Source organism: Telmatherina bonti (assembly GCF_933228915.1).
Source record: "Telmatherina bonti genome assembly, chromosome: 1".
NCBI lineage: Eukaryota > Metazoa > Chordata > Actinopteri > Atheriniformes > Telmatherinidae > Telmatherina > Telmatherina bonti.
This window is the reverse complement of record NC_136619.1, coordinates 3250679-3265215: the sequence shown is the minus strand read 5'-3', so window position 1 is coordinate 3265215 and position 14537 is coordinate 3250679. Positions and strand designations below refer to the sequence as shown.

General features: G+C 42.7%; 1 protein-coding gene across 1 annotated transcript; it reads right to left on the bottom strand.

Annotated features, from left to right (window-relative positions):
* Positions 1-11079: 11079 nt before the first annotated feature.
* On the bottom strand, positions 11080-12228 carry gjd6 (gap junction protein delta 6; the record flags this gene model as incomplete). The annotated part of the gene is made up of 1 exon (XM_079243262.1): positions 11080-12228. The coding sequence occupies one exon, from the start codon at positions 12226-12228 to the stop codon at positions 11080-11082; it is 1149 nt and encodes a 382-aa protein (XP_079099388.1).
* Positions 12229-14537: the final 2309 nt, after the last annotated feature.

Sequence of the window (14537 nt, the reverse complement as noted above, 5' to 3'; positions counted from 1 at the left end):
ACTTACGATGGCGACCAATCAGGATGTTGTCAGACCTACGATGGCGACCAATCAGGATGTTGTCAGACCTACGATGGCGACCAATCAGGATGTTGTCAGACCTATGATGGCGACCAATCAGGATGTTGTCAGACCTACGATGGCGACCAGTCAGGATGTTGTCAGACCTACGATGGCGACCAATCAGGATGTTGTCAGACCTATCATGGCGACCAATCAGGATGTTGTCAGACCTATCATGGCGACCAATCAGGATGTTGTCAACTTCCTACTCCTTCCTCCTCTCTCATGAAGACTCAGAGTCATTTGAAGTCCCACACAGAATCAGGACCTCATCCCAACCCAGAGGAAGTATTTTAAATTTTGCTGCTGAGCATCATGTTCTCGGATTCCGAGCTGATTCCCATCCCAGTAACTTCACAAAGACTGATCTGGTCCAGTAAAAGCTGAAGGTCACTGTCAAGGCTTCCAAAGAGCAGAGCTCTAATACTGATGTCACAAAATCTGCTCCCCTCCCCTTGACCTTCTGTTGTGGAATCTGAACTTCACATCCTTTCCAGATAGTTGTGTCTTTTGTTTGTGGATCATGGCCTTAGCTCTGTGGGATTTGTGGTGTGTTTATACACACATGGTTGCTGCTGTTAGATCTGTGTATTTTTTACAGATATAAATTGTAATAAACTTTTGTCTTGTTCCTTTGCAGTCACATCCCACTGTAGTCATTTAGATTATTTGAAGGTATTGTAATAATAGAAGAAAGCATTTAAATTAGTTTAATTTAATCAAAAAGGCATCAAAATCTACAAACTGGCTCAAATGATGTGATTAAGAAAACAAAGTTGTCAGTGAAGAAATTAATGACACAATAAATAAATATGTAAACAATCAAATTCCACAGAAAAGCTATTAATTGGCAGTTTATCTAAAAAATAAACATTAAAAACCAGAAACAAAAGCAGTGTTGTTTCTGTGCAGATCAGGGAACTGGTCTCCAGCAGCCACACAGCGACTGGGAATCAAGCCTGGTTGCCTTCTGAGGAGCTGTGATGTGAGTCTTCTTAGGTCCTTCGCATTTATGTCATCAAGACGTCTCTGCAAGGATAATACAAAAGATTAGTTCTATAAGTAAAGTCAAATTTTACTGACTGATGAAAAACAAAGTGCAAAGCCAAGTAAAAGTTTAGATTATTAGTGAAGGTCTGTGTCTACCTATTCTGTTCAGAGACTAAGTTAAAATATCACTGTAATATCTGATACTAATGACTGGATGCCAAAGCAGAAAGTAACATATAGAAGACAGTGCAGTAGGTAACAAGCTCAAATATGAAACTACATTTACATTGCAACAAAAATAATACATAAAACAGTTACCATTATTAGTTATTGTAATCCTTGTGTAATCCTGTAATCAATATTTTTTATCAGTAATGTCTTGAGACAAACATTGAACATGAAGCTGCATTTTACCTGCACTGCAGGGAGCTGGTCACAGCGTTGCTGCTTCATCTCTCTGGAAGCTGCAGCTCGTCTTCCTCAGACTGACCAGCTTGTCCTCACGTCCGTCCACCAGCCCTGCCTCGGCCTTCCTGGCAAACTTAGTAACACATCATCTTTATTACTAGAAACAAGTGCACACAGGTAATGTGGTGGTGAGCACACATGAGTGTCATGTGGCTCAGGTTGGCCCCTCCCTGCTAATCAGCAGGTACCTATAAAAGACCCCTGCTGATTTTCTTTTGTCTGCTGGCTGATTCTGTGTTGGTGGTGGTGACTGGCTGCCCTCTGTGCTCTTCCTCCTGGCTTGGTTTTACTCAGGGTGGTGAGTAGAAACAGGAACTTGAAATGGAAAAACTAATTTTGTAGTTTTACTAATTGTGTTTTCTGTTTTTATAGATCCACCTGCTGCTGTTTCTATTGGCATAATTTTATTGTAGTCTTTCTTTTAATCAGGTTTGTTTGCTTCTTTTGCTTTAGTTTTGTAAGTTGACTTAGTTTCCTTTTGTTTGAATTGTTTCCTTTAGGCAGCTGGGAACCATTTGGAGGATGGGCTAGGCACTCGTGGTTGGAGACCCTCACGTTTGGTTTGTTTGATGCACTGGGCATAGGAGGGCTCCACAGTTACAGTTTGCAGTGAAGTGTGGTTGTATTCATAAGGTAAGAGGTGGCAACACACCGGGACACTCCTTCCCTGTAGGCTGCCCTCCACTGGTGGTCCCAGCTGGCCTGGTTTTTTTTTTTTTTTAGTTTATATAGTTATTTGCTTTTAAATAGGTCTTAACAGTGGGTTTTATACCCAACTAATTTTAACTTAACTAAATTTTTGTATTTAATAAATGGTTTAAACTCCCTCCCACGTCTCTTCTTATTTTAACAGGAGCGACCCTGCATTTGTTTCCTGGAGCCCTGTACCCAGGTGGCGTTGTCTAGCATTAGTATTACATTAAAGTTAACTTTCTCTTTTTACCTTTTGTTGTTCAGTTATTTTTGTTAAGGCCTTACCACTCTACCACAGTAACATAGCTGTAACAACATTCAAACCCTGTAAATTCTGCATCATGTTATTGTCTGACTGCCTAATTAACCTAGCAATTATAGCTAGCTTAGCACTTAGCATAGCCTCTTCTTACTAGCACCGTTTGTTTCTTATGCTATATTGTAATTTTTACGTGCTACTTTGCAAAACATCATAAATTATAATCATTTTTATGCATCGGAAGTGCATAACACTGCAGTTCCCCCTTCATCCACTAGGGGCTGCAAAACACAGCAAATCCCCATAGACTCCCATGTTAAAAAGACCAACTTCACAGCAGGAATAAACATGTTTACAGCAGGAATAAACATGTTTACAGCAGGAATAAACATGTTTACAGCCTGGTTCAAAAACCCCTTTTCAGTTTAATAGGTCAGGTTTACCTTCATGACAACTGTGGGGGGGAGTGAATTTTTTTTCTAACTCGCCCCTTCAAAGTAATTTAATCTCAAAATTTGGCATATTTATGGGCGTGTCCTTTTGATTGACAGGTACCCAATCTCCCGCTGAAGTCAGAAGAACGTAGAACAACCGCGGTTTTTAGCCGGTTAACAATGTGACTTAGCTTTAGCCTGCTTACCTCCGTTAGCTGGTTAGCTCCTGTTATCTACAGGTTAGCTCGGTTAGCTCTTAGCTACAGAAAGCTTGGAGTTCGCTCAATTTCAATCATCCACCGTGACGCTCACAGCCCCCCTCTCAGCTCCACCCCTTTGTCCATATTTGTATTTTCCGGACGAGACGACACGTGTATTGCTGCGATGGTAGGAGCCGCCCACTGAGCTTCAATTCGGCTCTTTAGAAACCTACGGATAACGTCACGGAGGCTCCGCCCATCTTTTTATAAACAGTCCATGGTTTTGACTCAATGTCCTCCTCAGCCATGTATGGAGCTGACGCAAGGCCCTAAAAACCTCTCACAGCTACAGCAAGTCCTGATTCACCCCAGAAAAGCACTTTTCAAGTTCAGAGATCATTTGTTCCAGACAAGGAAACAGTAATTTCCTTTAGAGCTCTTCTGACTCAGAAGAGTTGCAGACTTTACTACCTGCTCCACAAGTTGACTCAACAACATATCCATTTTCTTTGTCTTCCGCCGCTGTCCAGAGGACAGACTGCCATCTGTTTGCCTCACATATAGCCATGTTCTTGCATGAAGATCTAAAGCAGATGTATCGCTGCATTTCTGCTTCAGTGTCCATCACTGCATCTTTGTATGTCTGTGCTCGGGCAATATCAATGGTCTCTTTCAGTAGGTATCTGTTTAAACCTGCTGCTACAGACAATAGACTGGTTGAAAACAACCAGTCAATACAATTAGGAGAATTTACTGAGCTTTGCCTTTAATCCCCCTGTCATGTTGATAGTGGGGATAGTGGGGCCCAGTGTGTTTGACAACTGTACAAGCTCACTCTGCATCAGTCCTAATTTCTTCTTTGTGTCCAAACAAGGAATGGACCATTTCAAGCAGGTTGAAAAACTGTGGCTTAAGGAACAGCTCTGCATGTGTGACATAAGATGAGATTTAACTCATGTGCATAGCCATGCACATATTTCCTCATTGTGTATCATCTTACAAACAATAGCTGCAGTTACTTCTTGTGGACTACAATCATTTCCTTTTGACTGCTACATGAGAGGTATGTAGTATTTGACGGCGATGCATACCTCTGCAGGAATGGATTGAACTTCCTCAAAAGTTTCATGCACTCACGGAAATTCCCAATATCCCACTATCTCATGTTTCATCATGACCTCAAAACGATATTCCTTGCATTCCCAGGAAGCAGGTCACTGCCACAATATGTTCCAGGTACTACCTTTCACTTATTTCAGGCCCTTGCTGCATCCATCTACATATTATTGCCTTGAGACAAACTAGCTTTATAGCTGTTCCAACAAACTACTCTGTCCATGAGTAGTCTCATGTTTTTGAAACATACTCAGTGCCTTTTTCCAATTACTGACTCCATCCTTTACTAACGTATTGTATCTGAGACTTTTGCCAAATACCTGACAGGCAAAGCAGAAAGCAGCACTTTTTTAGAAGAATATTCCAACAATTTTAAACCAGTTTTCATGAAAGGCTCTTTTTTGTGCGCCAAACTGAGTGAATGGGTACAGGGACAGTTTTGACTGTTTAGGACCAGTAGTCTTATCCCCTAAATCAAAAGGCAGATTTTAAGATCCTTTGACTTGGTGGCTGGTATTCTTTTTCCCTGGTCTGCTCTCCCTCATCTCCCTGTTGTATTCCTCTTGCATTGTAAAATTAAGCAAGTGGTAAAGCATATGGATATGGTGTCAAAGCATGACAAACGAACATGTCAAACAGCTGAAACTGAATTTCATTCCATTCTTGTGTGTAGCATCTGAACCTCAAATAAAAAAATAAGAAAAAAACGCTTGAACCCTTTTCAAATCTTTTCAAAACCAATTGTTTCCAGACTTAAAATGCCAGATGTGAATGATTACTTACCTAACAGTTTGGGCCAGATTGGCATCCTGTTTGCAGTCAAGCTTGGGACAGCACTGCTCGCCCGGCGCATTCCGCCACAGAATTCAGAAAGTCTGCCAGCTGCTGCCTGTATCTTGCGGATCTTGAAGTACATCAGAAATCCGCTCGGAGTGGGTGATTTGAGGTGTGATGGGGATGTTTATGTGTGTGTGCTGATAAATTATGGAATGTGTGCGTGTCGAGGTGTGTGGAGAGGGAGCTCGTGAGGGGAGTTGTATTATGTATGTGTGCATCGGGGAGTATGTGAGCGGGGGCAGGGGGGTAGGGGAGTGTGTCATGGAGCACGTGGGTGTGTGTCGGGAGGGAGTATGTGTGTGTGAGTGAGTTGGTTGGTGTGTGTGTGTGTGTGTATGTGTGTGTGTGTGTGGGGGGGGGGGGGGGGGGGTAGTCTTGTGCCCGGGTGTGCGGCTGGTCCACTGGGGTGTGGCCTGACTGCCACTCGGCGGTGGTCCGGGGATCCTGGTTCTCCATTGGCTTGGGCTGGGCCCTCTGCCCGCGGGTTGGGGGTTGCCTTAGGGCTATTGGGGCCCCGCCGCCTGGCTGGGCCGGTTCATGCCGGTCCACTCCCGCTGGGGCTGGTTCCCCCTGACTGCAGGGGACTCCGGCTGGGGCTCCTCTCTGACGCCTCCCGGGTGGGTTAATAGCTGGCTCTGGAGTGGGGTGGTTGGATCCAGCGCTTGGGGGGGGGGGGGGGGGGGGGCGATGGGCTACCTGAGTCTCAGGGTCTTCCTTCCTAGCCTGCTTCTTGCCTTTGTGTGGACAGGGTCACATTGGCATGATCACTCTTCTCCGAGCACATTCCACTCTGTATGTTCTGCATGTGACACAGTCACAGAGTCGTCTGCAGGTTTATTCACTAACAGCAGCTAGTTTTCTTTGTCTCTGACAGTTTTTGGTGCGCCTGTCACTTGATAGCTTAGTCCCCAGCAGGGAAGGCATGAATCTAAGATTGGCCTGTTTGTGTATATGTGTGTGAATGTGTATGTACATGCATTTATATAGATGAATAAGTATGGGTATATATGCATATGTTCATGCAAGTGTCTGTTTTTTTTTTCTTTTTTTCTTTCTTTCTCTATCTCTCTTTTCCTCTCTCTCTGTGAGGTGTTTTCTTTCTCTTTCCCTTTGTCTTTCTGTCTCTCTTCTATCTTCTCCAGTCTGGTCCAGCAGTAGAAACTCTGTACTACAATCATACAAAATAAATAAAGATATAAAATAAGAATCTAGAAAATCAAAGGGATCATCATACCAGTAATGCTCCCCTTGGCAAAGTAAATTTGCTCAGCAGAACACAGCATCCAGACCATCATTCTGCTGCTTAAATGCTGGACAGGACACGAAAAAAAAAAAAAAAAAGAAATCCGCTTGCTCCAATCTCCAGAAAACCGAGTACCATTAGACCAAAATTATACAGGTCCTCCACATTCTAGATCGACAGAACCTCCAGGCCCAATGGTCTCCACTTGGTCCACAAGTCCAGCAGGAAGCGTCCCATCAGGACATGTAGGCTTCCCTCTGCCCGATCTCCAGGATGAAAAAATACTGGAAATAAACTAAGTTGGCTCTCTGCTTCTCATCTTTTCAGTCGTAACTTGTAAAAGCTACATAACTACCATTCCAGTCCTGCTCTCAGTGAAGGCGGATGCTTTTTCTCTGCACTCCTTTCCTCCCTCTCCTCCCACTCTGCCCTGCGACTTTGTCCTGTCCGACTCTGAGCCTCTTTTTACATCTCTTTACTTCCACTCAAACTACATCATGGATTTGATCGGCTGGTCTCTCAATGCAATTGATCAAATTTTCTCAACCCGAAGATCAGGCAGAGGGACGCGTGTATGTCCTGAGGGGACGCTTCCGGCTGGATACGTTCAGGACTCATGGGCCTGGTGGAGACCTATGTGTCGGTTCTGCCCTCTGAGGACGTGGAGGATGTTTACATCTTTGGATTATTGATGATCGGGATTCTGCTGATTGACGCTGGCGGAGTTCTGATCTACCTGAAGACCCATGAGATTCTGGCAACAACTTGCAGGCTGCCAGAATTCTGTAACAGTATGTGCCGGGCTAGCAGTGCACAGACTCTGGCGTTAACCGGACTCGACCGTAAGCAGGATGCCAGTCTGGTCCAAACTGGACATCTGGCTGCGGTCCCGGAGCTGGTCTGCAAAATCAAAAACAACATGGAGAAGATGTCTGCTAGAATTGGTGGAAACTGACCCCCCCATTCGGCTGTCTGGAGCATGCCTGCCTGAGATCAGCTATGGACTCAAGGCCAAGGGCAAATTGTTTTCCTCGCCTGGAACCCAAACAACAATCATATCTGGATTTGGCTTCCCAGCGGCCTTGGGCCGGCGCGACCACCCCGAGAATGGAAGAAGACATGTTCATCGACGCTCTGTCCCCCCTCCTCATCCAACCCCAGCCCCCTCCCACATGACTCACCGCCTTCCTGGACTTTGTGTGTCTTGTTTTAGTTTGTGCTTCAGTGTATGAGGGGTTTTTTTTCTGTATTTTCAGACTGTGTCTTCCTGGTGCGGCCCGGAGTTACATGAACTTTTTTGCCCTCGACCCCCTATGATCCTAATGTATCTCTGTTCTTATCTATTGTAAGGCAGCGCTGGCATAATAGCTACATGGCCTGAGCTTAGCTTGGCTTAGCTTGGCTTAGCTTAGCTGGATTGCTCTTTTGTCATGAATGTTACATGTTTGTATGTCTGACCTTGGATGAGCTGGCTTGAACTCTGAATTTCCCCTCGGGGATGAATAAAGTATCTTTGATTTGATTTGATTTAATAAGTACCAGTTTTGCCGCTATTTTTATTTTAAATGTGAAGTAGCAGCTCAACATGAGCATAATACTTCACTTTTTGCAGCAACTGAGAAGGAGAAGAAAGATAGACCACCGAACACGGGAGGCAAAACAACGCGCGTCATCGGGACAGGACAAGGTAACGAGCATGCTCAGAACAACCAGAATTAACTTAGAGCGGAATGAAGGTTTACATGACAGAGGAATTAAAAAGTTAGGAATTAAAATACGAATAAACCAGACACTTACATCGGAATTAAATTGAATTCCAAATAGAATTTTGCATTAGGAATTAAGTGTTTACATACTAGATCTGGTCATTCTTCATCAGTTTAAAGCGGAATTAACTTTTATTCGGAATTAAACAGGAATTAAAACTCCCATGGAAACGCAGAGATTTAGAAGCTTCATCTCCCGACTCCCCTCACGGAAAGAGCAGAACCAGAGGGGGAGGAGCCAAGACAGGGGGAGGAGTCAATACAGAGCACCACTTTCCCATCTTGCGTGCTCCCCAACATCACCTACCCCAGCTTTAATGAGCACAGTATATTGTGAGTATGAACACCCGGAGGCTGTTGACGTGGTGATACTGCCAAAGCTGAGTTTGAAAAAGCAGCTTTTGTTTTAAATTATCTGACAAAATCACAGGCAAATCCTCATACAAAAGGACAGAAGGAACGAGGGGTAAAACACAATAGGTTTTACAGGAAGAAATTCCAGCAATTGCATTAACCTGAAACTGTGACTTTTTGCTCCCCAGGTCCTGAAGTAAGAAGGTCTGCTTTAAGCGATACACTTGGGACTTTATCTGCCTTGTGGTGAGCCAAACAACAAACAGTAGCTCTGAACAGACACGGTACACAATGTGGCATTTTCATTCTTTTTCTTCTTTGTCTCTCTTCCTCTCTCATAGTGCGCTCTATTGTTTAGGCAGAACACCACACTGATGGAGTGCAAGCATCTGCTGCTGCTGAGCCAGAGGAGACAGAGTTCTGTTAAGATCTTCAACAATCAAGTTATCTTCTCGGAGCAGCTCCGGACAGGTTTTCGACATTTTCTCAACCTCAGTGCTCCCTAATTGTTGGCGGCTGCAAATATGATTATTCTATGGTGTGGAATGAGTACACAAGCCAAGGTCGAAGGGAATACCGCCACTCAGTGTATAGAAATGTCTTCATGGGCTCTGCTTTGAATGATTAACTTGAATCAATTTGCCTTGACTTAGTATGCTGAGAAACCGATCAGGTGAGAGAATCTATCCAACAATGGGTGAGTTTCACTTTCATGCACTCAGGATCAATAATTATTTAAAAAGTGAAATTATATATATATAATTATATATTTGTATTATTCATGATATATTAATATTATTATTATTATATTTTTGATATATTATATTATATCTGATTTATTTATGCCTTTAATTCAAATTTTAATTAATGACACATTCAAGTAATTTTATTTTTAATGATTTAATTAATTATTGATACATTCAATTAATTAATTCATTCATTGATTATATATTTAATTAATGCATTGTGGCACTTTACTCCTCCATCGCAACCAGCTGCTGACAGGCTAAATGTAAAAGTTATGTACGATACCGTTGTCATTACAGTTTCACTGTCAGTTATTTATGGTCTCATCTTTATATTATAAATCTGTTTTGAATAAAGCTGGCTAAATTCAATCAATCATTCAATCAAATGTTTTATTTTGGTTAAGTATAAACAGTCCAATGTAATTACATCAATTACATATCATTTAATAACCCAACAGGAAGAGGCTGAAGCTCCCGCCTTGTGTCTGCCTGTCCTCGTGTCTTTCCACATGAATGAAATGATAATCAGCGATGGCCCTGCAGCATAATGCTGATAAAATTAACATTTATTCCTTTAAATAAATCTCATAATTGTAGTCATCCAGATGTCCTTCTTTGTCACACAATCCAGACCGTATCCGGATGAGATCCCAATGAGTTCCAGGCTATCAGATCATTTATCATAACGGTGTTCGCGTCTCACTCTGATCCGATCTGCCGAGTTGAGAGTCCTTATATGTGCCTCAGAAGGCTCCTTTTTTTAGTCAGAAAGATAAAACAAGTTCTCTTCCTGCTCTTATTCTCTCAAGTGTTGTCCGGAGTGTCTCCAAGTACAGCAAAGGATACACATAGCACCCACACTTCTCCACCACTGGGATACCTGAGGTCACATTACAGAGACATGACGTAAAACATCTTAACCAGATAAGTAGGGGTACTTCACACCCACTGAAGTATAAATATGACATGATTTCCCCACGTTTGCTTAATGTGGAGCTATCATAAAACTAATTTAACACTTCTATGTAGCTTCATGCTAACGTCTGATTAAAAACAGTCAGTAGTTGTACTTGCACAGACACAAAACCTCTGCCAGACACGTGCACACATGTCAATATTTTTAAAGGATGAATACTTGGTCAGATACTTAAAAGCTGACATTACGCTGAAGAGACGCTGGAGATCGGCGCAGGTCAGGAAATATGTTTCTGTACTGTTTCTCCAGTGGACTGTCAATCACAGGTGATGGATATCCAATCACCTGTCATCCCCCCACCCACCTCTCTCGCTCTCTTGCGCCCCCTGGTGCCTCAGTACACATTTATTATTACATGATTGATGTGTTGACGTTAATTTAAATTTTTAGTCTTTTATTTGCATAGTATTATTCACACAAAAGTGTTTAGTAAGAGAAAATCCTATTTAATTGCATATAATTCTTTATTATACCAAAACAAATCCGTTTTTTCTAAGTTAAAGTTCTCCCATGAAAAAGATATAGAGTATTCTAGCGTCATGGAGCTGACCAGTCAAATATTTTTCTTACCTTTTCCCACAATTTCCTCAGAAAATATGCAGGAAAAAGGGAGTGAAAATGCCTGTAGAGGTCTCTCACATTAAGTCTTGTCAGTTTATTTTCTTTTGTCTCCTTTTTGTATCAACAAACAGCAGTCTTCAGAATGAAATGAAACATTGTCAGTTTTACTATCATAAACAGCTCATCATTGTAAACTATGTGATTATGTAACATCGTTAATAATGTCAAAAGAATGCATTGTGAATTTTTTAATATCAATCATACTTCAGACTAAATCCAGACAGTATCCAAAACTAGATCCCGTTGAGTTCCAGACTAGATCCAGTCCGTATCCAAACTAGATCCCGATGAGAACCCAAGGAGTTCCAGCCTAGATCCAGACCTCAGCATTCCTGTGTTTGGACGCTTCAGTCTCATTCTTTAAATGCTGCCCCTCTTTTTCAAAGTGCTGCCTCTTCAGTCGATCCTGTCCTATGTCTCTGGCTTCCCCGAGCCCCCTCCCACCACCATAGTTTACAGCACATGTCCATTCAGGTTGGTGACCCACCACCAGGTCCAGAGTGGGGAGTGAGGTGGAGCTGGTCACACCCTTAAAGCCAAAAGACGTCAAAGCGGGATTATCTGACAGGGAAGTTTTATACCCAACAGTCACACCTGGACAGCCTGTCCCCTCTCTCAGTCTCAGGGCCTGGTGGATCTTTTTCCAGCCCAGGTGATTTAGCTCCAGCAGGTTGAGCAAGATGCAGAAAAGCCCAACACAGAACATGAAGAGGAGGAAGATGGTTTTTTCCGTGGGCCTGGAGACATAACAGTCCACCGGCTGGTTGCAAGGGGACGAGGTGCAGAGAAAATGAACAGGCACCCGGAAGCCAAACAGCTTCCACTGGGCCAGGACAAACCCAACTTCCAGGACAGCTCGTAAACACACATGAAAAACATAACACTTGGACAGAACACCTGCTGAAGCCACTTGAACTCCTGCATGATCCTGGTTGAAGGAGTTCTTAAGGTCTCTTAGATTCTGGCCAGGGACGCCCTCCAGCACATCTGCCAGGCTGTGACCCAGATGTTTATGAGAGTGGATGGAGCAGCTATCTGAGTCACAGCTCCGATTGTAGGCCTCCTGTCGTCCATCTCGCCCTGCTGTTGGTTCCTCTTGCTTTGGAATATCCCTCACTCCTTTTCCCAGCTTCTGAGTGATGTGGTGAGGCAACTTGGACAGGGTATGCCATGTGTAGATCATAAAACAAAGTGATGGAGTTGAGACACTGATGATGTGGAAAACCCAGAAGCGAGGCTGTGAGATGGGTGCAAATGCATCGTAGCAGACGGTGGAACATCCTGGCTGCAACGTGTTGCACACAAACATCTCCTGCTCATCGGTGTACACATCCTCGGTTGCCACAGCGACAATAAGCAGCCGGAAAATGACCATGACGGTGAGCCACAGGCGTCCGATCATGGTGGAGTGATGATGGACAGCGTCCAGGAGTCGTTTGAGCAGAGTCCACTCCGTCATGGTGGTTTGTGATTGCAGGAGCTGTCAGTTGTGGACTGATCCACTTCTACTCCTCCTGAAGTCCTACTAGTCTGGACTTGATGATAACTGCCACCTCCCTGCAAAATGATGACTACCGACAGACCCTCTAATCTTAGTGTTTATTTTATTTTCCATATATATATATATATATATATATATATGTACATATATATATATATCCTGAAAGAGTTCTTCTGGTCAACCCTCGCTAAAAGAATCTGTGCTGGGCTTCTGTCCATGAATATCCGCCAGCCTGGCGGGCTATCTTGAGTGCATGAAGCTGCCACCAATGAGAACCGCCCATCTCTTACAGATAAGGAGGTCCACTTGACATGAGTCACATCTCCTGTCTCGAGGGTCCAATTTAAAACCAGGAGACATCCCTGTCCTTTTACTGGAGGACCTCCTGATAGCGGAGACTGATAAAGCACTCTTCTCAGATTATTCTTCTGAAAGCTAATGCACTTTTCCTTTAATGGAGATGCACTTTATAAATAATGACCAGTACAGAGGAGCATGCCACAGACTCTGCAAAGCTCTTCTAACATATCTCCACATTTACTTCAGCAAAAAAGTAAAAAAGAAGTAGCTTTATCTCTGTGAGAAATAAACATAAGAGCATGGAAGAGGAAGAGACTGTGGCCAAGAAGTCATTTTATTTCAGGACAGGTTCAAATTACTACCCCCAAACCAATTCACAATCCTCTTATTTACAAAAAAACAACTTCTTGGCTCAAATCACTAAGATGTCTTTTTTTTTTGTTTGTTTGGTTGCGCTGGGTCTAGAGGCACCAAGACCGAGTAGCTCCACTGCTTTTTTTTTTCTGTTGATTTTTTCATTTTTGCAGTTTATAAAACTTTTTCTTTTAAACTACTTTTTGTTAGAATTACTTTTTGGTGGTTTTTAGGCATTTTCCTGTGTTTTTTCCTATCCCAATAAGCTACGTGTACTTCTGTTAGAGCAGTGTATACCAAGGAGAACACATGAAACAAAGAAATGCATCATTAATTTATTGTCTGCAGTGTAGTTAGGTAAGGATTACACAATGCGGAGCTGTGCATTAGACGGTTATAATGCACAACGCGGAGTCTGGAACACCAGGATGCGCAGTCGTCTAATGCAAGTTATCCAATTTATTCTGATTAGTTATCCAGTTATCCACAGATCTGCTTATACCATGGTCCAGCACAGTAAAATTTGATAACAAATGTTTATTTCCTTTTTACAAAACTTGCTAAATATGCTGAAGAATAGGAACTGTTTTCTGTTGGCCTCCATGTAGTTCTTACGCTAAATAATTATTGTGAAGCTAAAGCGTGTTTTTCTCATTCACGTCAAAAGCAGCTGATCTAGTTGATTAATGCGTTGCTATGATGACACCCCGTAATGGAGTGATATTACAGTGATTTCGCTTGCCGAACTACATGTGCGAATATGAAACTAATGCAGTCAGTTGGCTTTACAATTATCACTGACCGTGGTATAACTATAGTTAAAACCATGTCAATGTCTCAGTGTTGCTGTGGTGAGGACCCAGATGCAGACACGACAGGCTGGGATCCAGGACCAAGACAGTTTAATGCTGATCAGTTCAAACCCAGGAACCAAACACAATGAACCAGCAAACGGACTTGAAACAAAGGGCTACAAATACCTGGACACCAAACAAGAAACAGGTGTAGTAAATTAACCTATGAGACCAGGTGAAAACTATTAACAGAAACAAAGGCTACACAGAAAACAAGGAGACTGAACAGGAAAAAAACAACAAAACAAAACAGGAAACCAGAACTGAGAAAACTTCACCAAAGAAACATCATTACATGTCAGTATTGTTATCTCTTCTTCTGCCTTAGTGTGAAACGTTTTAAACCAGGAATCTCTGCAGGTGTGATGAGTTTTCTATGAGATGGATACTGCTGTGGTAAAACAACTTTACTATACATGATAACTGGGTTGTTTATATATAAAGTAACCTACAAGCTTTTCTTTTGTGTTCGGGATGAAACGTCCCCAAATGGTGTTGTAACTTGTTTTGCTCACACAGCATCCGCCTGCTGCTCTCTTTCTTTCTGTCATGTTGGACAGGTTGTACTTGAACAATGAATTTCCCCTCGGGGATAAATAAAGTATTATTGATTGATTGATTCATCCATCTGCTGACCTGGTGTGAAAAAATGTTGACAGTGCCCCTCATAGACATTAAACACATAGACACCGCATAGTGTCATGCTGCCTATAGAGCTGACGTCTCATCGCGCCGCCATCTTGGATGGGTATCCATGCA